General features: G+C 39.6%; 1 protein-coding gene across 1 annotated transcript in view; it reads left to right on the forward strand.

Moving 5' to 3' along the window:
- LOC132000829 (cytochrome P450 4X1-like) overlaps nt 1–20333 on the forward strand; it is a 45337-nt gene extending 25004 nt beyond the window's left edge. Inside the window, exons 7-12 of the mRNA XM_059374647.1 lie at nt 10216–10322; nt 10891–11081; nt 14276–14409; nt 15853–15917; nt 18405–18487; nt 19255–20333. Coding sequence (XP_059230630.1) covers nt 10216–10322; nt 10891–11081; nt 14276–14409; nt 15853–15917; nt 18405–18487; nt 19255–19423 — 749 coding nt within the window. The 3' untranslated portion in view covers nt 19424–20333. The remainder of the gene's footprint in view (nt 1–10215; nt 10323–10890; nt 11082–14275; nt 14410–15852; nt 15918–18404; nt 18488–19254) is intronic.
- The last annotated feature ends 1338 nt before the right edge of the window (nt 20334–21671 follow it).

The raw sequence follows: 21671 nt of genomic DNA on the forward strand, positions 1-21671 counted from the left end.
TAACTGCAAGACTAAAAAAAAATCACAGGGAAAAAGCCATGAGTTCCGTGCTTTGCTTTCTCCTCCTCCGGAATTCTGCTGCTCTCCTTGGTATTGAAACTGCACTCCTTGGTAGGCGAACTTGGTCTTGACTGGATTTCTTGTTGATCTTCTGGGGGAGGGGCCTGTTTTAGTGATTCTCAAGTGTCTTTGCCCCAGGTGGAATTGCACCACCCTTAGCAGGGTCCGGGGTGAGTCATCCGCTGGGGTTTGCTTTCAGGAACTTTTGTTCCCTGAGCACTTTCCGTAGAGTTCTGGAGGACGGGAATACAAATGGCGGCCTCCTGGTCTCCAGCCCAGAGGAGCCGAGAGCCCAGGGCCCCACTCCTCAGTGCGCCCTCAGAGAACAGCGCCCAGTTACTTCCGTCTGCCTGACCTCTGGCCGCGCTCTGAGCTCACCGAGCCTGCGACCGGTTCAAGGTCACCCCGAGCTGCGAGCTTACTGTCGGCTCTGTCTCTGTAGCCGGCTTTCCCGTTCCAATACCCGCAAGCTCTGCAACACTCAGACACCCCCGATCCTTCTGTGACCCTGCGGGACCTGAGGCCACGCTGACCCCGTGTGGGCTTTGCCCCGGGTAGCCTCTGGAGCGATGTCCCTCAGCGGAACAGACTTTTAAAAGTCCTGATTTTGTGCGCGGTTGCTCCGCCGCTTGCCGGGAGCCAGCCCCTCCCCCTGGGGTCTATCTTCCCGTTGCTTTGGATTCACTTCTCCGCCGGTCCTACCTTTCAGAAAGTGGTTGTTTTCTGTTTCCAGAATTGCTGTTCTTCTTCTCTTCGATCTGCCGATGGATTTTCAGGTGTTTGCAATCTTTAGATAAGCTATCTAGCTGATCTCCGGCTAGCTGAAGTAGTCTCGGCCTGCTACTTCTCCGCCATCTTGACTCCTCCTCTGCATTCACATTTTTTTTTAAAAAGATCGTATTTATTTATTCATTAGAGACACACAGAGAGAGGCAGGAGAAGCAGGCTCCCCTCAGAGCAGAGAGCCTGATGCAGGACTGATGTGGAGCTCCATACCAGGACCCTAGGATCCTGACCTGAGTCAAAGGCAGATGCTTAACCGATGGAGCCACCCAGGCACCCAGGTGCTTTCACATTTTTTTTTAATTCTTTTTTTTTTTTTAAGATTTTATTTATTTATTTGACAGAGATCACAAGTAGGCAGAGAGTCAGGCAGAAAGAGAGGAGGAAGCAGGCCCCTGGCTGAGCAGGGAGCCCGATGGGGGACTCGATCCCAGCACCTGGAATCATGACCTGAGCTGAAGGCAGAGGCCCAACCCACTGAGCCACCCAGGCGCCCCTGGGTGCTTTCACATTAAAGATTGTTGTCTTCTTGGAGAATTGACCCCTTTATAATTATGTAATGCCTTTTTTATTCCTAATAATTTTTTCCCTAATATTTTTCCTTGCTTTAAAATCTGTTCTATCTGAAGTTAATATAGCTACTCCAGCATGGCATATCTTACTCTATTCCTTTTCTCTTAATCTATATGTATCTTTGTATTTTAACATGGATTCTTTTAGACAACATATAATTGTTTTTTTTATCCATCTGTTTTTTAATTGATGTATTTAATCACCTCTTGATATATTTGTATATATAGTCACCATATTTGTTACTTCTTATTATTCTTTTTTTTTCCTTTTCCTTTTTGGTCTTCCACTCTTTTTCTGCCTTATCTTTTTTTTTTTTTTTTCAAGATTTTATTTATTTATTTGACAGAGAGAGAAAGAAACCACAAGCAGGGGGAGTAGCAGGCAAAGGAAGAGGGAGAAACAGGCTCCCTGAGGAGCAGGGAGCCCAATGAGGGGCTCAATCCCAGGCAGTCGCTTAGCCAACTGAGCCACCCAGATGCCCCAACCTTGTCTGGTTTTAATTGTGTATTTTATATGATTACGTTTTTCTCCTCTCTTAGCAGATACATTTTACTTTTTTTTTTAACCTTGTTTAGTGGTTGTCCTTGAGTGTGTAATATGTATTTAGAACTAATCCAAGCCCACTTTCAAATAATACTTGCAAGTACCTTATAACACGATATTCCCAACTTCCAATTTTTCCCCATCCCTTATAACATTGCTGTAATTTATTTTACTTCCCCAAAAGCTATAAAACTGAATACATTATTGTTATTATTAGTTTAAACAGATTGTTATCTGTTAGGTCAATTAAAAGTAGGTAAACAAAAAGTTTTATTTTATCTTCATTTATTCTTTCCTTAATGTTTTTCTTTCTCTATATAGATCAGAGCTTCTCACTTATTTTGCAAAGCAGGTTTAATGGTGACAAATTTCCTCAATTTTTGTCTGAGAAAGTCTTTATTTCTCTTTCATTTTTAAGGGTAATTTGGAAGAATTCAAGGCTGATGGGTTTTTCCTTTTAACACTTTAAATATTTTATTCTACTCTCTTCTTTGCCTGGTTTCTGAAGAAAAGTCCAGTGTAATTTTTATCACTGCCTTGCTATAGGTAAAGTGTTTTCTCCCCGTGATTTCTTTTAAGATTTTCTTTTTGTCTTTGATCTTCTGTAGTTTAAATAAAATGTGCATATTGACTTTTCGGTGTAGATTTTTTGATGTTTTCCTACTTAGTGTTCTATGCGTCTCTCGTACCTGTGATTATCATTAATTTTGGAAAGTTCTCAGTTGTTTGTTGTTTCATATACTACTTCCATTCCTTTCTCTTCTTCTTCTCTTTGGTTCTTTGTTTTTCATTTTTCTGGTGGGGACCATTCCTTGATGATCTTCTCTATTTCTTCTATGGAAATTAGTCTAAGTTTTCTCTCTCTACTGGGTTCAACTCAGGTATACTGAATTTTCTGTTTCAGCTAGGTTTTAAAATTTATTTGGAGAGAAATACTAATCTCATTATGCTAAAAAAAAATTTCTCTGATCTTTAAAAAATAATTTCTCTGGGAGCTCCTGACTGACACTCAACTCTTGATCTCAGAATTGGAATTTCAAGCCCCATCTGGTGTAGAGACCACTTTAAAAAAAAATAAACAATTTAAAATTTTAAAAATCTCTCTGTATTAATAGTTAGTTTCCCTTTGTCATTTCTTACTTCATATATTTGTGCATTCTCCCTCTTTTCCTGATTAAATTAGCTAGTGTGTGCCTGTTATGGATTTTTTTGGAAGAGCCAAAAAAAATTTTTTTTTTTAGATTTTATTTATTTATTTGACAGAGAGAGATCACAAGTAGGCAGAGAGGCAGGCAGAGAGAGAGGAGGAAGCAGGCACCCTGCTGAGCAGAGAGCCCGATGTGGGACTCTATCCCAGGACTCTGAGATCATGACCTGAGCCGAAGGCAGCGGCTTAACCCACTGAGCCACCCAGGCGCCCCAAGAAGAGCCAAAATTTTGGGATGCCTGGGTGGCTCAGCTGGTTGAGCAGCTGCCTTCGGCTCAGGTCATGATCCCAGCGTCCTGGGATCGAGTCCCACATCGGGTTCCTTGCTCTGCAGGGAGCCTGCTTCTCCCTCTGACTCTGCCTTCCACTGTGTCTGCCTGTGCTCGCTCTCGCTCGCTCTCTCTCTGACAAATAAATAAATCTTAAAAAAAAAAAAAAAAAAAAAAGAGCCAAAATTTTGATTTATTAATTTGGTCTAATAACTTTGCTATTTTCTTTATTTTTTGTACTCTCTGTTGGTTTATTTTGGTATTCTTTTTCTAGTTTTAAATTAGGATTTGATATATTTGCAGTAGTTCTCCCTCATCCATGATTTTGCTTTCCATGATTTCAGTTACCCATGGGCAGTTGTGGTCCAGAAGCAGATGATCCTTCTGATGTCTCATCAGAAAGTCAGTAGTAACCTAACTCTATGTCACATCGCTTGTATCTTTCCCTTCACTTCATCTCATCACATAGCTATTTTATCATCTCACATCATCACAAGAAGGAGGGTGATAGTACAATGAGTACTTTTGAAAAAGAGCAAGAGAACATATTCACATAAATTTTATTATGGCATATTTTTATAATTGTTTTATTTTTTGTTGTCATTGCTAATCTCTTACTGTGCCTAATTTATAAGTTAAACTTTATCATAAGTATGTATATATAAGAAAAAAAACATATAGGGCTTGGTATTATCTGTGGCTTCAGGTATCCATTGGTGGTTTTGTATATATCTCTGCAGGTAAGAGAGGACTACTGTATTTTATTCTTTCACTCTTTTCCTATTTTTTATTTGCTTTGTTAATCTATTTGTGTGTGTATTTGTATGTTTTTTTTTATTGTGCTAAAATACACAAAAGGTAAACTTTACCATCTTAACCATATTTTATTTTTTAATCATTTTTTATTTTTTAAAAGATTTTGTTCTTTTATTTTTTTGACAGAGAGAGAGCACAGGCAGGCAGAGTGGCAGGGAGAGGCAGAGGGAAAAGCAGGCTCCCCACTAAGCAGAGAGCCCAGTGTGGGCTCAGTCCCAGGACCCTGAGATCATGACCTGAGCCAAAGGCAGATGCTTAACTGACTGAGCCACTCAGATGCCCCAACCATATTTTAGATGTACAGTTTGGTGGTATTAAATACACTTCCACTGTTGTACAGCCATCACCATCGATCCCCATAAACCTATTTGTCTTGTAAAACTATAATTCTATACCAGTTAAACAGTAACTCTCTATTCTCCCCTCCCCTCAGTCCCTCACAATCACCATTGTACTTTTTGTCTTTATGATTCGGGCTATTCTGAGTACCCTATAAATGGAATCTATGGGTATTCATCTTTTTGTAACTGGCTTATTTTGCTTAGCATGTCCTCAAGGTTTATCCATGCTGTAGCATATGTCAGAATTTCCTACTTTTTTAAGACTGAAAATATTCTATTCTATGCATATTCCATCACAGTTTGTTTATGCATTCATCCATCAATGGGCACTTGGGTTGCTTCCATATTTTAGCTTTTCTGAATAATGCTATTAGAAACATGCGTGTACAAATAACTCTTCAGGACTCTGCTTTCATTTCTTTTGAGGATATATTCAGACATGGAATTGCTGGATCATATGATAATTCTATTTTTTTATTGTTTGAGGAGCTGCCATATTGTTTTCCACAGCAACGGTAGCATTTTGCATTCACACCAATAGCATGCAAGAGGTTCTGTTTTCTCCAAATTCTTGCCAACACTTGTTTTCTGGGGTTTTTGATAGTAGCAATCCTAATAAGTCCGAGGTGTTATCTTATTGTAGTTTTGATTTGCATTTCCCTAATAATTAGTGATGTTGAACATCTTTTCTGTTCATGTGCTAATTAGCCATTCATACATCTTCTTTGGAGAAATGTCCTCTTAAGTCCTTTACCCATTTTTGAATCAGGTATTTTTGGTGTTGTATTCTAGGAGTTCTTCATATATTCTGGATATGAATCCCTTTTCAGACAGAAAATTCGCAAATATTTTCTCTCATTCTGTGGGTTGCCCTTTTACTCTATGGATACTGTTTTTAAATTTTCATGAAGTCATAATTTGCCTGCCTTTTCTTGTGTTACCTCTGTCTTGGGTGTCAGTGCAAGAAATTCTTACTAAATTCAGATTTTAAAGATTTTATTTATTTGTTTGACAGAGAAAGACACCGCAAGAGAGGGAACACAAGCAGGGGGAGTGGGAGCAAGAGAAGCAGGCTTCCTGCCAAGCAGGGAGCCTGATGACTCAATCCCAGGACCCTGGGACCATGACCTGAGCCAAAAGCAGACACTTAACAACTGAGCAACTCTGGTGCCCTCAATCTTGTGGCTTTTAACCCTATTTTTCTTTTTTTTTTTTAAGATTTTATTTAATTATTTGACAGACAGAGATCACAAGTAGGCAGAGAGGCAGGCAGAGAGAGAGAGGAAGGGAAGCAGGCTCCCTGCTCAGCAGAGAGCCTGATGCAGGGCTCCATCCCAGGACCCTGAGACCATAACTTGAGCCTAAGGCAGAGGCTTAACCCACTGAGCCACCCAGGCACCCCAGTCCTATTTTTCTTTAAAGAATTTTATTGTTTGAGGGGCACCTGGGTGGCTCACTGGGTTAAGCCTCTGCCTTTGGCTCAGGTCATGATCCCAGGGTCCTGGGATCAAGCCCCACATCAGGCTCTCTGCTCAATGGGGAGCCTGCTTCCTCCTCTCCCTCTCTCTGCCTGCCTCTCCGCCTCCTTGTGATCTCTGTCTGTCAAATAAAAAAAATTTTTTTTTGAAGAATTTTATTGTTTGAGGTCTCATAATTAGGTCCTTGATCTATTCTGAGTTAATTTTCAAATATGGTATTAGCTAAGGTCTAACTTCATTCTTTTGTATGTAAATGTCCAGTTTTCCCAGAAACATTTCTTGAAAAGACTGTCCTTTACCCCACTGAATGGTTTTGGTATCCTTGTCGAAAATTATTTGACCATATATGTGAGGCTTTATTTCTGGGCTCTGTATTCCATTCTTGTATAGTATATGTCTATCTTTATGTTGATACCACACTCTTTTGATTACCATAGCTTTGTAGTAAGTTTTGAAGTTAGGAAGAAATGTGAGTCCTTCAAGTTTTGTTCTTTTTCGGGATGGTTTTGACTCTTTGCAGTCCCTTGAGATTTCATAGAGTTTTAGAATGGCTTTTTATATTTCTGATTGCTGTGTGTGTTTAAGGCTATGAATTTTCTTTTGTTTATTGATTATATCTCATGTATTTTGATAAGTAATGTTTTTTATCTTTTTTTCAGAAATTCTTTAATTTCAATTTTTATATCCCTTTTACTCAATAAGTGTTTAATAGATGATTTATAAATTTCTAGGTGAAAAGCTGTCTTTTTTTATTTTTTAAAAATTTCTAAGTTTATTGTATTGCAATTAGAAAGTATTATCTGTAGTATTTCCATTTTACAGAACTTACTAATGTTTTCCTTGGTCTAATATGATCAAGTTCCATAAATGTTCCATGCACTTTTATGAAGAAGATAAATTCTCTATTATTGAGTATTTGTCTGATATTTTCACCCATATGTTCTGCCTTATTATTTTGTTTAGATCTTCTGTATCTTATTTTTGTCCACTTGACCTATCCTGTACTGGGAGTGGTATATTGAAGACTCCTATTATTAGTGTGATTCTACCTACTTTTCCTTGCATTTCCTATAGTTTCTGCTTTAAATAGGTACTGCTGTGTTATTTGGTGTATTTATATGTTCATAAATATTATTGTGATATCATGACTTTTTTTAAGATTGAATTTTTAAGTAATCTCTATACCCAATGTGGGGCTCAAACTAAGAACCCTGAAATCAAGAGTCACATGCTCTACCAACCCTGTGCCCTATGATATCCTGACTTTTAACATTAAAAACTGACCTTCATGGAATGCCTGGGTGGCTCAGTCAGTCAAGTATCTGCCTTCGGCTGAGGTCATGATCCCAGGGTCCTAGGATGCAGTTCCACATCAGGCTCCTTTCTCAGCAGGGAGCCTGCTTCTCCCTCTGCCTGCTGCTCTGTCTGCTTGTGCTCTCTCTCTCTCTCTGACAAATAAATAAATAAAATCTTAAATAAAATAAATAAATAATAAAAACTGGCCTCTTTTATGTGTTTTTCTTAGATGTAGCACATAGCTCTGTTTTGCTTTATGAGTCAATTTGAAAACATGTTTACTGTAGTAAACAAGTCATTCCCATTCTTATTTGTTGAAATGCCTGACATGTTCGGACTCAACACTGTCGTATTTTTATGATTTACTATGTGTATTATATTATAGTTACTGTATGTATTCATTTCCCAAAGGCTTCCTGAACAAATCACCATTCACTGGTTCTGGGTGAACATGAATTTTGGGGGGACATTATTCAACTCAGTACACTGTGTTCCTTTCTCTATGTGGTATGTCTTCTTTGCTCTTTTAAAATATATCTTGTGATATTTAAGAAAGTATATTTTTTCCTCTGGCTACCCTAGTGTTTAGTCCTTCTTATAAATCCTTCTTCTTTGCCTTATTTACACTTTTGCCGTCTGGCTTGTCGTTTTTACTATGGTAAATACAGGTAACATTTACCATCTGAATCTTTTTAAAGTATACAGATTAGTGCTAATAATTATATTCACATTATTGTGCCATCACCACCGCCATCCATCTCCAGAACTCATTTCACCTTGCAAAATTGAAATTCCATATATAGTAAATGGCAATCCCTCTTTATACTCTTTTCTCGGGCCCTGGAAACCACCATTCCACTTTCTTCATCTACAAATTTGACTGCGTATTCTATCATACAGTATTTGTCGTTTGTGTCGGGTTCGTTGATGGTTTGTCAGCTTTTAGTAATTCCCTTTTATTTTCATTTATTACCTATACAATTATTAGTGTTCTTTTTTTTTTTTTTTTCGAACTTCAGAGATGTATTAATCTGTGTAAACCCCAGCACAATACCCCAATGCGATTTCACGCGTTTAGAGGAGAAATACTTCTTGGATAAGTGGAAAATTGTGAGAATGGCTTCTGGAAGGCTTTCATTCTGAACAGCTTTATATTGAAACACTTCATTTAGAAGTCTGCATCTTCTTTCTTCAGTTTGCTGTGATCTACATTCACTGAGCCAAACGTGTATTAATCATGGGGGTCCAATTTTTTCAAGATCTGGAATATTCTTATCCCCACTGACATCTGGATTGAGCAACGCCAAGTGAATCTCCAGTGCCTCCCACTCCAATAAATATAAGGACGAGAATCAAGCTCAGATGCTTCTTGGTCGACTGAGGATCTGGAGTAACATGGTTGCAGCAGAGGCCTCAGGTCCAGAGGGAAAAAAGATCAAATGTGCAAGGCCCCCAACAATTAGTGGTTATTCTACTTTCCCCTTTCTCCCTCCCTTCTCCTATTTTTAGTTGAATTATTTTCACTCTTAGTGTTTATGTGATATTCTTCTGTCCATGTGCCAATGCTTATTTTAGTCTGAGATTTAGAATTCCATCTATGAATTGCATGCCTCAGTTCTTTAATGAAGTTTTCCTAGTCATCTCATGGTTGGATGAAGCTCAGTCACTAGATACCTCAGGATGGGCTCATGAGCATAGTATTGTCTGAGTTCATGGAAGTTTATACCTGTTCTTTGGTAGACTTCATACTTGCTTGAATGACAGTTTTCCTAGATATAAAATATTTACTACTACTTTGTTTCCTTGAGTTTCTTGAAAATGCTCTAATCTTTTCCCAATGCAGGGTTTGAACTCACAACCTTGAGATCAAGACCTGAGCCAAAATCAAGAGTCATGGGACACCTGGGTGGCTCAGTGGGTTAAAGCCTCTGCCTTCAGCTCAGGTCATGATCCTGGGATCGGACCCCACATCGGGCTCTCTGCTTAGCAGGGAGCCTGCTTCCCCCTCCCTCTCTCTCTGCCTGCCTCTCTGCCTACTTGTGATCTCTGTCTGTCAAATAAATAAATAAAAATCTTTAGAAACAAACAAACAAACAAAAACAAAACAAAACAAAATCAAGAGTCAGACACTTAACTGACTGAGCCACCCAGGCATCCTGAAAATGCTCTAATCTTGCTTTGATTTCATTATTGTTCTTGAGGAGTATGATGCTGCCTTAATTTTCTTACCCTTAGAAGTCATTTGGTCTTTTTGTTTGGAGTCTCTGAGGATTTTCTTTTCTCTGTCTTCAATATTGAGTAGTTTTACTAGGGTATATATTGGTATTGGTTATTCTAACTTTTCTAACTGTTCTAACTTTTCCAAAGATAGGGTTGGCCTCTTAAGGTATACATTTAAATTTTGTTTCACTTCCAGAAAGTTTTCTTGAATTACAGTTTTAGTATTCTGTTTCGTATTTCTGTGGGGTTCTCTTTTAAGCCCCTTCAGTTATACAGAAGGTATAACTAATTTTTCTTTGCCTGTCTTCCATTTCATTTTATAACTTTTCCATGAAAACGAGATATTAGACTGAGAAAGAAAAGAATGTTTGAGACCATCTTTATTACATCGCCTGCCTACTTGTATAAAGACTATTCCAAATGTATTGTGTTTCTTTGATCAAAGTTTGTCATTTGATGGGAGAACAAACATCTGCAAAAATTAAATCTATTGAAATACAATGTACCCATTCTAAGATCAGGGAATTAGGTATGATTTGAAGCTACTTGTAGGCCATGGCTTGCTCTGTAATAATTTTACTTTAACCTTGCTGTCACTTTGCTAATCGGGAATTGTTATTCTGTCCCAGAAAACCTAATCCAGGATAGAAAGAAATTCCTGAAAGATGAAAAGAAGCATGGTAGTACTCAGAAGCAGAAGTACCAGGATTTTCTGGATGTTATACTTTCTGCCCAGGTAAATTTTTCAAATGTCTGAGGCTGCTCATATATGTAGTTAATTGTGCAGGTGAATGGATAAGTGAGGTGGAGGGAAGACAAGAGGAAAATTGATCAGCTAAATTTAACAATACTTTCGAACTGATGGGTTGGATCCATGCGGTTTCAGGTGAAGATAGAAGTCTGTAATTCTGTCACTAGAGGGAGTCGGACAAGACTACATTTTTTACTAATTAGACAGGACTTGGTGATTACAGCAAAGATACATGGCAGTGTAGGGAAGCACAGGAAAATGGGTCATAGCGTAAGTTGGTAAAATGATGAGGAGGAGGTGCTGGGGAATCTGCATAAATCTGGCAGGATGAATCAAGGAGCTCTTTGCAAGGCCTGCTTTCCTTATCTAATGTTGGTTCTCCTTTTTACTCTGGTCAAAGTGTGATTCCTACTATGTATTTGTTGAACTGACTTAAAATTGAAACTCTCGTATGAAACTCTAGTGGTCCCCCCCCCCAAGCCATTATCTTGGTTGGGGCTGCAGATATCTATAAACTGACATTGTAGAAACATCTCTCTGCTATACCTTCCAGGCTGAAAATGGCAACAGCTTCTCAGATACTGACCTAAGGTCTGAGGTGAACACACTGATGTTGGCAGGGCACGACACCACAGCAGGGAGCATTTCCTGGCTCCTCTACTACCTGGCTCTGAACCCTGAGCATCAAGAGAGATGCCGGGAGGAGATCAGGGGCATCCTGGGGGACGGGTCTTCTATCACCTGGTAAGATCTGCATTCTTAAACATTTCATCTTGCTTCCTCTCCATGCGTTTTGCTTTATTCTCTCCTCTGGTACCTTGGTGACCATTGTGCTTCAAGATATGTGCCTGTAGAAACAGAACAGGCAGGCTACTATTCTGCCTGTTTTCTAGAGAGACCAAAATTATCCCTCTATCTTTGCCAAAGAAGTTCACTCATCCGTAAGTTAACTGCTTCATTGTTTTTCTAATCAGTGGTGTGTAATGTCCCATTTCTTTCACCTGGCTGGGTACGCTGGAAAAGGGGAATTGATCCCTAGACTTGCATTCAGAGTTTGAATGGTAAGACTCAGGTGCGTCTCCTCTCTGAGACCCCAGCAAGCACCCATATCATTTAAGCTCCCATTGTAGTCATTCCCTCCCATCTCCTTGTTTACTCCTCAGGACTGGCTCAAACTTTGAACATAGTACTAAAGGATACACACTGTAGTTAAGTCCAGTGATTATGGACTGAGAACATTCTAAGTACTGAGGCACTTCAGAAATGTGCCACATTTGGTGTAGATCCTGCTCTCAATGAGCTTACACCCTGGGACAGGAGACCGACCTCCGTATGAATAATTGCCATATAACCTGGTAAGGGTAGCGAGAGAGAGATGCGCTGGCTACTATAGAAAATCAGAAGACAGGCACCTGACCTGGTTTTGGGGACCCAAGGGAACTTCTTGGGAGAACTGATGCCCCAGCTGCCTCTTATAGGATGAGTTAGCCAGGTAGAAAATGTCAACACCATTTTGAAAGACTTTGAAATTATCTGGCTGTTCAAACAGTGCCCAGGTTATGGATTTGCCCTTGAGACACACTGTCTGACAGAAAAACAAACACATCTCTGATTCAAAACACATTCTTTACCCTAGGTAGATATTTCACTTACCATTGCTTTGATGGCCAAAGGGACAGAAAGATAGAAAGCATAAGGACTATCTAGCCCCAGGAGTAGGGAGGATACACCATATTTCAAATGGAAAGGTCAGCTCAGTTAGAATATTTGCAAGGGAAAATTTGGATTTATATAGCTATGGTAGAGCTCCTACTTTTTATAAGGAAGTAATAGTTATTTCCTACCATAAACTAAAGGTTTAATCTGTATAGCACAAAATATAGTGTTGATTAGTCATTTTTTATTCATTGATTAACATTAATTGGATATTTAACCTGTTTAGGGTGTATATGTATACAACCCCAATATTGGCCTTTCTCATTCTTGTCTGGCGTATGTGAAATGTAAAAACAATAAAGAAATCTTTGCCAGGTGAGAAAACAAAGTCTAAAGGATCTACTAAGTCTGACTTATTTTAATGAGAGAAGGAAAAATAATTTTATATAAAATAAATTTTTATTCCATAATATGGCCCTCTACTCACATTTAATGAAATGTGTACATAGTATGCTGAAAATTTATAATTCTTTAAGACAGACAATAAAGCCACATTGCAAGGAGCAATTTCTGAAAAAACTGGCAAGTTGTTCAACGTCTCCATTTGACTTGTCAGCCGTTTCGGCATTGGGTTAAAATTCCTCTCTTTGGGGCACCTGGGTGGCTCAGTGGGTTAAGCCTCTGCCTTCGGCCCAGGTCATGATCCCAAGGTCCTGGGATCGAGCCCCGCGTCGGGCTCTCTGCTCAGCAGGGAGCCTGCTTCCCTTCCTCTCTCTCTGCCTGCCTCTCTGCCTACTTGTGATCTCTGTCTGTCAAATAAATAAATAAAATCTTAAAAAAAATTTTTTTTAATTCCTCTCTGCTTCTTGCACCAGGGCTAAGATGGACAACATTGTGTTTCTAAAATATGCAAAGTGCCAGACTAAGCAGAATTACCTTTTTTATTCTGAGCTTGAGGAGGAAAAAGCTCAAAATGAAAATTTCACACTGCTGAATGGTCAGAGCCTGCATTCAAAATAAGTAATCAGAAAAGCAAACAGAAATAGAATAAAGCAAATATACTGAATATATGCAGTCATTTTATGACTAGCTGATTGGCTAGGATTAAAAAAAAAAACAAAACTTCATTCTTCTCCCTCTGATATTTCAGCCTTGTGTGAGACAAGTTCTTTTCATCTCTGGGGTGAAATCTTGAGTGAATCTCATAGAGTCCCCATCAAAAGAGCAGTCTCATTTCAGTAATGAAGCTGTCTGGTCCAGTGGAATAATGAAAAGTACAAATTCATATCCACTTGTACCCTCTCCCTCCATCCCAGATCAGCATTTCTTTGGGTCTGGAAGCCAGTGATGGGTGAGGGGTTTGTGGTTGGCTTTCTTTTACTGACCAGTTCCTCCCCAACCCAGTAGCTTCTGTTTCTGACCCTTCCAAAAGTGGTCCCAGGAGGGAGCCAGGAGGAGAAAGGGGTTGGTCCTATGGTGATTTGCCCTCTGAGCTGGGTGGCTAGTGAGTGCTTCCTTTCACTCACAATGGGTACATCTGTGAGTTTCTTGGAGATTCCCTCACTGGACCTTTGCCATGGTGATTCACGGGGCAATGAGGGAATTCTTATCCTCAGAATTCCTTTCAAACTGGTTCTGAAGCTCTGACTCTTGCCAATTTATTGGCCCATAGAGCACACTGGAGTACTCCCGACTTGTTTGTCGCTGTTGCTCTCCCCCAACTCCCTGTCTGTTCTGAATCACAGACCTCTGTGATCTATCAGTCCTCTGTTTCCCAAACTCAGGGGATACATGTCAGATCATCAAAGTGACCCAAGGAGCCCCTCTTTGCCTAACATGGTTGGGAGACTCTCCTCTATTCTCCACAGCATTCGGGCATTCCAACAATGCTCTTTAAAGGATATATTTTTTTTATTCTCAAAACTCTTAAGCCCTCTCTCTTCAGTCCTCAGTCATTCTTTCTACATTCTTGACTTACATGGTGAGCTAAGAGTTGCAAAACAGGTTTCAGAAATCTCCCTACCAAATCCTTTACCGGTAGATAAGCATCTCACTTTATAATGGACACTTGTTTGGTCCCCTCTTCCTCTGGAACCTCAGCTGATCCTGAGGCAGAGTCTCACATTCTCACAGAGTCTCACATTACATAAGCCAATTACAAAATAACTTTAACCTAGAGATGATATTTACCAGGACCAAACACCAAAGAGGAAAAAAACATCATTATTTACAAACTAGATATGGAGACTGAGTTCCCTCCCTTCCTTCCCTTGTCCTCACAGGGACCAGCTGGGTGAAATGTCATACACCACAATGTGCATCAAGGAGTCACTCCGACTGGCGCCTCCAGTCCCATCCATTTCCAGAGAGCTCAGCAAGCCTATTACCTTCCCAGATGGACGCTCCCTGCCTGCAGGTCTTTGCATTCTTTTCTTAAGCAGTTCCTAGAGACAAGGGGATCCTAGCGACCACAGCGACAAAGACTGGCCTCAACAATCCTCAACTCTTAGAGGAGTCAAAAGACAAACCTAAGGAAGTCTGGCTTAGGGTGGGTGCCTACCAAGACCTCAGTGGGTAATTCTTTGATCAGATGTGGTTTCCAGACTTTCCCAAAACACATAGCAATTTGCAGAGAAGCTCTGTCCAGAACCTGGGTGGCTAGAATCCCAACTCAGGGTTTCTTCATTCACAGGGCACTGTTTCTAAAATAATCTTTGTTTGGGTTAGTTTGAGACCCAGGTGAGACTTCATGGGAGATGAGCATCATTATACTTATCTAGAAGACCCAAGGTGGGGTCTTTGGCGTTATTATCATCAAAATATTACTCTTATAAGTGTGCAGCACTTAATAGTTAACATGGAACCTTCAAACACATTATCTCATTTTCCTGCCCTTGAAACATGATCTTAACAGACATTTATATGGGGCTTCTCAGTTTACAAAGCACTTTGAAAGCACACTACACACATGGTATAGCCAAAAATTCACTGGAGACCCCAATGTGCAGATGAGCAGAATTAAAACTTGCATAGAGGCCCCACACCTCACCCAGTGTTCTTCATAGCACAGGTCTCTGAGCAGGGCGAGTGGAAGGCAGAAGGGTATCACATGAGATAGCCTTCACATGTCTGCTTTGGTGTTCTGTTAACTCTTGCCATTGGAAACAAGCTGACAGGATTGCTTGTAGCAAATACCAACAGCCTGTCACTGTGACTTTGTTGACAGATCCAGAATTAACTTACCAGAATTTTTTATGGTAATCAAATAATCTTCAAAATCTCTCTCCTCTTCTTTTTTTTTAACTTTTTATTTTTTATTAACATATAATGTATTATTAACCCCAGGGGTACAGGTCTGTGAATCACCAGGTTTACACACTTCACCTTCCCCAATGTCCATAACCCCACTTCCCTCTCCCTACCCTCTCCTCTTCTTTTTTGATCCCCAAACCATGTGGATACTTGCCAAAATTTCCTCTCTTCCACTTACGAACAGAACCAAAAGAAACTTGTCATTGGACCTACATAATGGAATTATGGTTCTGTTCTTCTGGACCCAAACTATCTCTGGTGGGTGCTATATTGTCCATTAACAGATATCATTCTGACATGATACCAACAGCTCCTGAAGATAGAATCAGGTATTAAATAAGTCATTGCTTTGAAAACTAAGGTGTCATTCAAGCCTCATCTTCCCATGGGTCCTTGACTGCTGACATCAGCTATGGCACACAAAACTCTGCTAGGAGCTAGCTCATTCCCTTCAAGAAGAAAATTCTTATTGAAGAGTGGTGTAACAGTAGCTCTACCTCAACTTGTTCTACATCCTGTAGTCTTTTTTGTTTCTTTCCTTTCACAGGAATAACTGTGGTTCTCAACATTTGGGGCCTTCACCATAATCCTGCCATCTGGGAAAATCCAAAGGTATGACTGTCTTACATGTAAATACTTCAAAAACAAATGATGTGCAAGTAACTTTTTGTTAGCACAATGGGGATGTGGCAAATGACACAAAGCAAATAAAATAAACATAAAGACCAAAAATGTTCAGCTTTCCTCCTAAAGAAAAAAACCTGTCCCCTCCCCCTATTCCTACTTTATGTTTGCTTTGAATGAACAGATGGACATAATGCCACATAATCTGCTTCCAAGCGCAATCTGTACTGCAGTCATTTACTTAGCGAGCTCCGCCAAGCACTCACCTAGACATCTGCAAGAGTGTAGACTATCCATGTAGCCAGGCAGGCAACTCAAACTCTCTTCTGCTGGATGGAACCATGGGAATTCTGGCAGAAGACTGATGACACCCTCAAGTTGGGCACTTTGAGGAGAGTTTTATAAAGAAACTATTTACAAAGGTTTGGTAGGGTTTGTGAAAGCAATATGGAGCATACAACTGTTGAAGGGCTTCCCACCTCTGGTGAGGGTTACAATGATAGGAGAGAGATTGCTATGCTGGAAAAGATCCTGGGCAGGAGTTAGGCCTTCAGTAGAGCAGTCAGGCTCAGGAAGCTTGGTAGGGTGAGGTCCGGGGAATAAATAACCCAAAAGCTCTCCCCACCCACCTTCCAGATCACCAATGTCTTTTATCAGCCAAACCCAATAGAAAACTATATGGCTCCGCTTCTTGGAGCCTAGAGCATAGCAGGAAAGAGAGAAGAGAGGATCTAGAGAGTTAAGAAGACACTTAGCTAACCATAGTGCTTGATTCAATGTTCTTAAACTCTAAATACTCATAACACCCACAGATATTTCCTTTCACATAAGTGGCTAGGGTTTAAGATATCTTATGTGTAATATGAAGTGGACTGCATGTCTTAGTTACAGTTGATCACGTAATCCCTTTGGCTAGACTTCTAAGTAGGTGCGTTCTTTTTTTAATGTTGAAATTAATTTTGAGTATAGTTGACATGCAATGTTCCATTAGTTTCGGGGGCACAACTTCGTGATTTGACAAGCTGATACCTGATGCTATGCTCACCCCAAGCGTGACCATCACTTGTTCCATTCCATCGCTATAACAGTGTAATTGATGATATTCCTTATGCTGTGCCTTTTACTCCTGTGACTTATTCATTCCATAACTGGAAGCCTGTATCTCCCTCTCCCCTTCACCGACTTTGTCCAACCCCCCACAATCATCAGTTTGTTCTCTGTATTTATAGGTCTAATTCTGCTTTGTGTTTGTTTATGCACTTGGTTTTTTCCTTTTTTTTTTAGATTCGTCTTATGAGTGGACTCATACAGTATTTGTCTTTTTCAGTCTAACTTATTTCACTTACCATAATAGCTTCTAAGTCCATCCACGTTATTTGAAATGGTATGATCTCAAGCTTTTTGTGGCTGTGTAATATTCCATTCTATCCACCACATTTTCCTTATCCATTTTTTTTTAAAGATTTTATTTAATTATTTGACAGAGAGAGATCACAAGCAGGCAGAGAGGCAAGCAGAGAGAGATGAACGGAAGCAGGCCCCCTGCTGAGCAGAGAGCCCCATGCGGGACTTGATCCCAGGACCCCGGGATCATGACCTGAGCCAAAGGCAGTGGCTTAACCCACTGAGCCACCCAGGCGCCCCTCCTTATCCATTCTTTAATTGATGACGCTTAGGTTGCTTCCATATCTTTGCTATTATAAGTGAGTGCTACAATAAATTAGGGATGTATATATCTTCTCAAATTAGTGTTTTCATTTTCTTTGGATAAATTAAGTAAGTGCATTCTTACCACCAAAGTGAAAATAATATCACTGACCCTAACATTTCTGCTTTCTCCATACTTGGTCTCGGTAGCATATTAGTCTACTGGGAGACCAAACAAGGGCTGCAGGTCTAGAATTGCCCTGTCCAATGTGGTAGCTATTCACCACATTTGGTTATTGAGCACTTAAATTGTGGCTAATCAGAAATGAGACATGCTGGGAATGTAAAATACACACTGGCATTAGAGGACATAGTACAAAAATGTGAAATATTACCTTAATAATTATTATATTTAGCACATGTTGGAATGATAATTTTTTTCAAAATAAATTCTATTATTCAAATTATTTTCACGTTTTAAAAAATTTGACTACCTGGGACACCTAGGTGGCTCAGTCAGTTAAGGATCTGCTTTTCATTTGGGTCATGATCCCAGTGTGCTGGGATCCAGTCCCGCCTCAGACTCCTTGCTCAGTGAGCAGTCTGCTTCTCCCTCTGCCTCTTTCTTTCTTGTGCTCTCTCCCTCTCTGTTTTTCTCTCTGACAAATAAATGAAATAAAATAATAAAAATGTGGCTACCAGAACACATCTGTGTTCTGGTACATATGTGGATCATCATGTATTTCTGTTGATTAGTGCTAAGTAGTAGCTTAAGAAATGCACTAATGGTGTTTGGGGGATGGTGGTGGGATTGCACTGTCATTTTAGGTCTTTGACCCCCTGAGGTTCTCCCAGGAGAATTCTGATCAGAGACACCCCCACTCCTTCTTACCATTCTCAGCTGGACCAAGGTAAGGACAATTTGAAGTTGTTAAAAATGCACAGAAATGTTTACTTGGAAACAGCACTCTTCCTTTGGTAACTCAACTCCATATATTCTCCAATGGAGTCCTATCTTCTCACCAGATTATGAGGTAGATCATGGTACTTATCTGAGCTCCTGAAAAGACCAGTTAGTTTCACAAAGGGCAAGGCCCTTCTCTGTCACATCCTATACAGCCATGCCTCAGAAAGTTACCCTACAATGCAGACTTGCTCATAAGCCAGGCAGGCCACCCCACAATGCAAGAGAAACAATTGTTTTTCCCCTTAATTTCAAATTTATTGAGGTATAGTTGACAAACACAATTGTAAGGTATTTAAAACCTACAACATGGTGATTCACCTCTGCATACATTGTGAAAAGGTTCTTCCCCTTCACCAATTTCTCTCTTTGTTTGTGCGTGAGGATATTTAAGTTCTACTTTATTAGCAAATTGCAATCACACATTACAGTGTTACCAACTATAGTCACCACATTTTATACTACATCCTCACAGGAGAAACAATTCTATAAGCATCTCCAAGTGTCACCTTCTTTAGGGAGGGCATCACATTACAGCCTCTCGGTTCATGTTCTTGCAGGAGATAAGAGAAGTTCAAAACTCTCCTTGACGTTTAGTGTGAAAATGCTGCTTTACTGTGAACAGTAGATTTATTATTCTAGCACCTTAACAAAAGAGTCAGAAACAAATACCATTTCCTCAAGGTCTCTCTTTCTTTCCCTTCGTGTCTGCAGGAATTGTATTGGGCAGCATTTTGCCATGATTGAGCTAAAGGTGGCCATTGCCTTGATTCTACTCCACTTCAAGGTGGCTCCAGACCCCACCAGACCTCTTGTCTTCTTGCACCAGATGGTCCTCAAAGCCAAGAACGGGGTCCACTTACACCTGAAGAAACTCCCCTAATGTTACAGCCCAGGGTACAATGATTATATATGTATTTAAAGTTAAATTACAGCTATTGGGCCAAGAAAATGAAGAGAAATCAAAATATGGTGGGAGGGTTAGGGGTACGTGGGATGGGGGTCTTTGTGTAACTGTACATTACCCAAAACCATTTCTAGGTGATATCCTGTGTCACCCAGATCTGTTTCTGTATGATTTGGGGAGATTTTCCAGTCATTTCTGTTGTTAATGCTACATACCAAGAATTTTCCTAGGTGACTTCCATATATTTTCTGTTGCTTTTTAAAATAGTCTTTGGAATTATACAAGTAATACGTGCATGTATGCTCACAGTAAAAAATATCCAACATTCAAAAAGCATGCAGAGTAAAAAGTAAAAATCCCACATCACATACCCTACACCTCTCTGCCCTGACCAAACCTACTCATTTTCCTAAAAACAGAATAGTTTTGTGTTAATTTTTTCAGAACGTTTCATATACATTTCATATATACATAGGTATATATGTATTCTTACAGATGGGATCATATCCATAGTATTCTTGCTTTTTCACTATAAAAAATACATCTTATTCCTAATCATGGATTCATGATATTTTATAATATGAATGTATTATAATTCATTGAACTATTTTCTTATTATTGGATATTTAAATTATTTATGGTTTAAAGACATGCTTATTGGCCACTTGTATTTATTTTGTTGTCTGTGACTCATACATCATTTATGCTGCTTTTCCTATGGAGTTCTACATGAGTTCTCTAATATTGTGGATGATAGTCCTTGACTGTAACATTTCTTTATAACTTTCCCCATTATTCTACTTTTATAAAACTGTATGGTGTCTGTTAGCATACAGAACTTCTAAATTTTCATGAAATAAGGTAAATAAACTTTTTTTTTATGGTTTCTGGGTTTCAATCTTGAATAAGAAAACCTCCATTTTGAAAATTATCTAGGTATTCTACATAGTTTCCTGGTGCTAACAACTCTTGTGAAGCCTGAGCAGGGATTTTTTAATAATTTCCAAATATTAATAATAATAATTATTATTATTATTATTATTTCCAGATTCATTACTCATTTGATTACATGTCCACTACATGTCAGATATTGTGATAATCATTCAGTGAATGAACAGGACCCTGCCCTCATGGAGCTGGTATCCTAAGCAGACAAATAATTACAATTTTCACTAAGTGCCTTGAAGGAAGTGAATGGGCTGAGCTAGACAGTAATGAAGGGGAGCTTACTTTAGACTGGGTTGTCTAGAAAATCTTAAGAAAGGGATATGTAAGTTGAGATCTCAAAGGAGAGAAGCTACACCTCTTAGACGCCCCCTAGTGGCAAAATTATGGCAATTCGCTGGACAATTCAAATAGCCCCGAAACACTCCGGATTTTGGAATGAATAAATCATGGGAATAAAAGGCACAGCGTGGCAAATAAAGTCCATGATACTGTAATAGCGTTGTCTAGTGACAGGTGGTAGTCACACTTGTGGTGAGCACATCATAACCTAGAGAGAAGTCGAATCACTATGTTGTACACCTGAAACTAATGTAAACTTGCATGTCTGTGATACTCAAAAACATATTTTTTTGATAGCTGTGAAACAAACAGTAGAAGTATATTTCCTTTGCCAAGTAAAAGCAAACTGATCTTGCCCATCTGGATGGATAAGAAATGAAAATAAAGTCCTGGTCACATCTGTAACAGCTTACTATAACAAAATATTCCCCAATAGAGGAGCTTAAACAAGATAAAAATGTCTTTTTCTATCATATGAAAGTCATAAGGAGGTAGGTGGTCCAGAACTAGCAGGGTAGTTTGCTCTACAAGGTCATCAGAGGTCATCTAGACACTATATATCTTGTTCTCCAACTTCAATGCACAGCTGCCAATGAACAATTCAATGAATGATCTAAACTAAGCCGCTAGCTCCTGCCACCACATCTACCTTCAAGCAAGTGGGAGGAGAAGAAAAGGAATGGGAAGGCAGGTGCCCTTCCTTTTTAGGATATTGGCTGGAAATTGTACTCATCACTCTGCTCACAGCTCTGTGGACAACCCAGTCTCTCCTATAGTTGAAAGGGAAACTGGGAAATGTGGTCATTAGCTGGCAACCTTGTCTCAGCTTAATCTTCTATTTCTGTGGGAGTGGGGAGAAGATGTTGAAGGCACACTGAGTCACCTCTGCCACCAACAGCCTATCATTTAATCATGGGCTGGAACAGATCCTTTAAAA

This window comes from Mustela nigripes, chromosome 14, assembly GCF_022355385.1.
Source record: "Mustela nigripes isolate SB6536 chromosome 14, MUSNIG.SB6536, whole genome shotgun sequence".
In the NCBI taxonomy this organism is placed as follows: Eukaryota; Metazoa; Chordata; class Mammalia; order Carnivora; family Mustelidae; genus Mustela; species Mustela nigripes.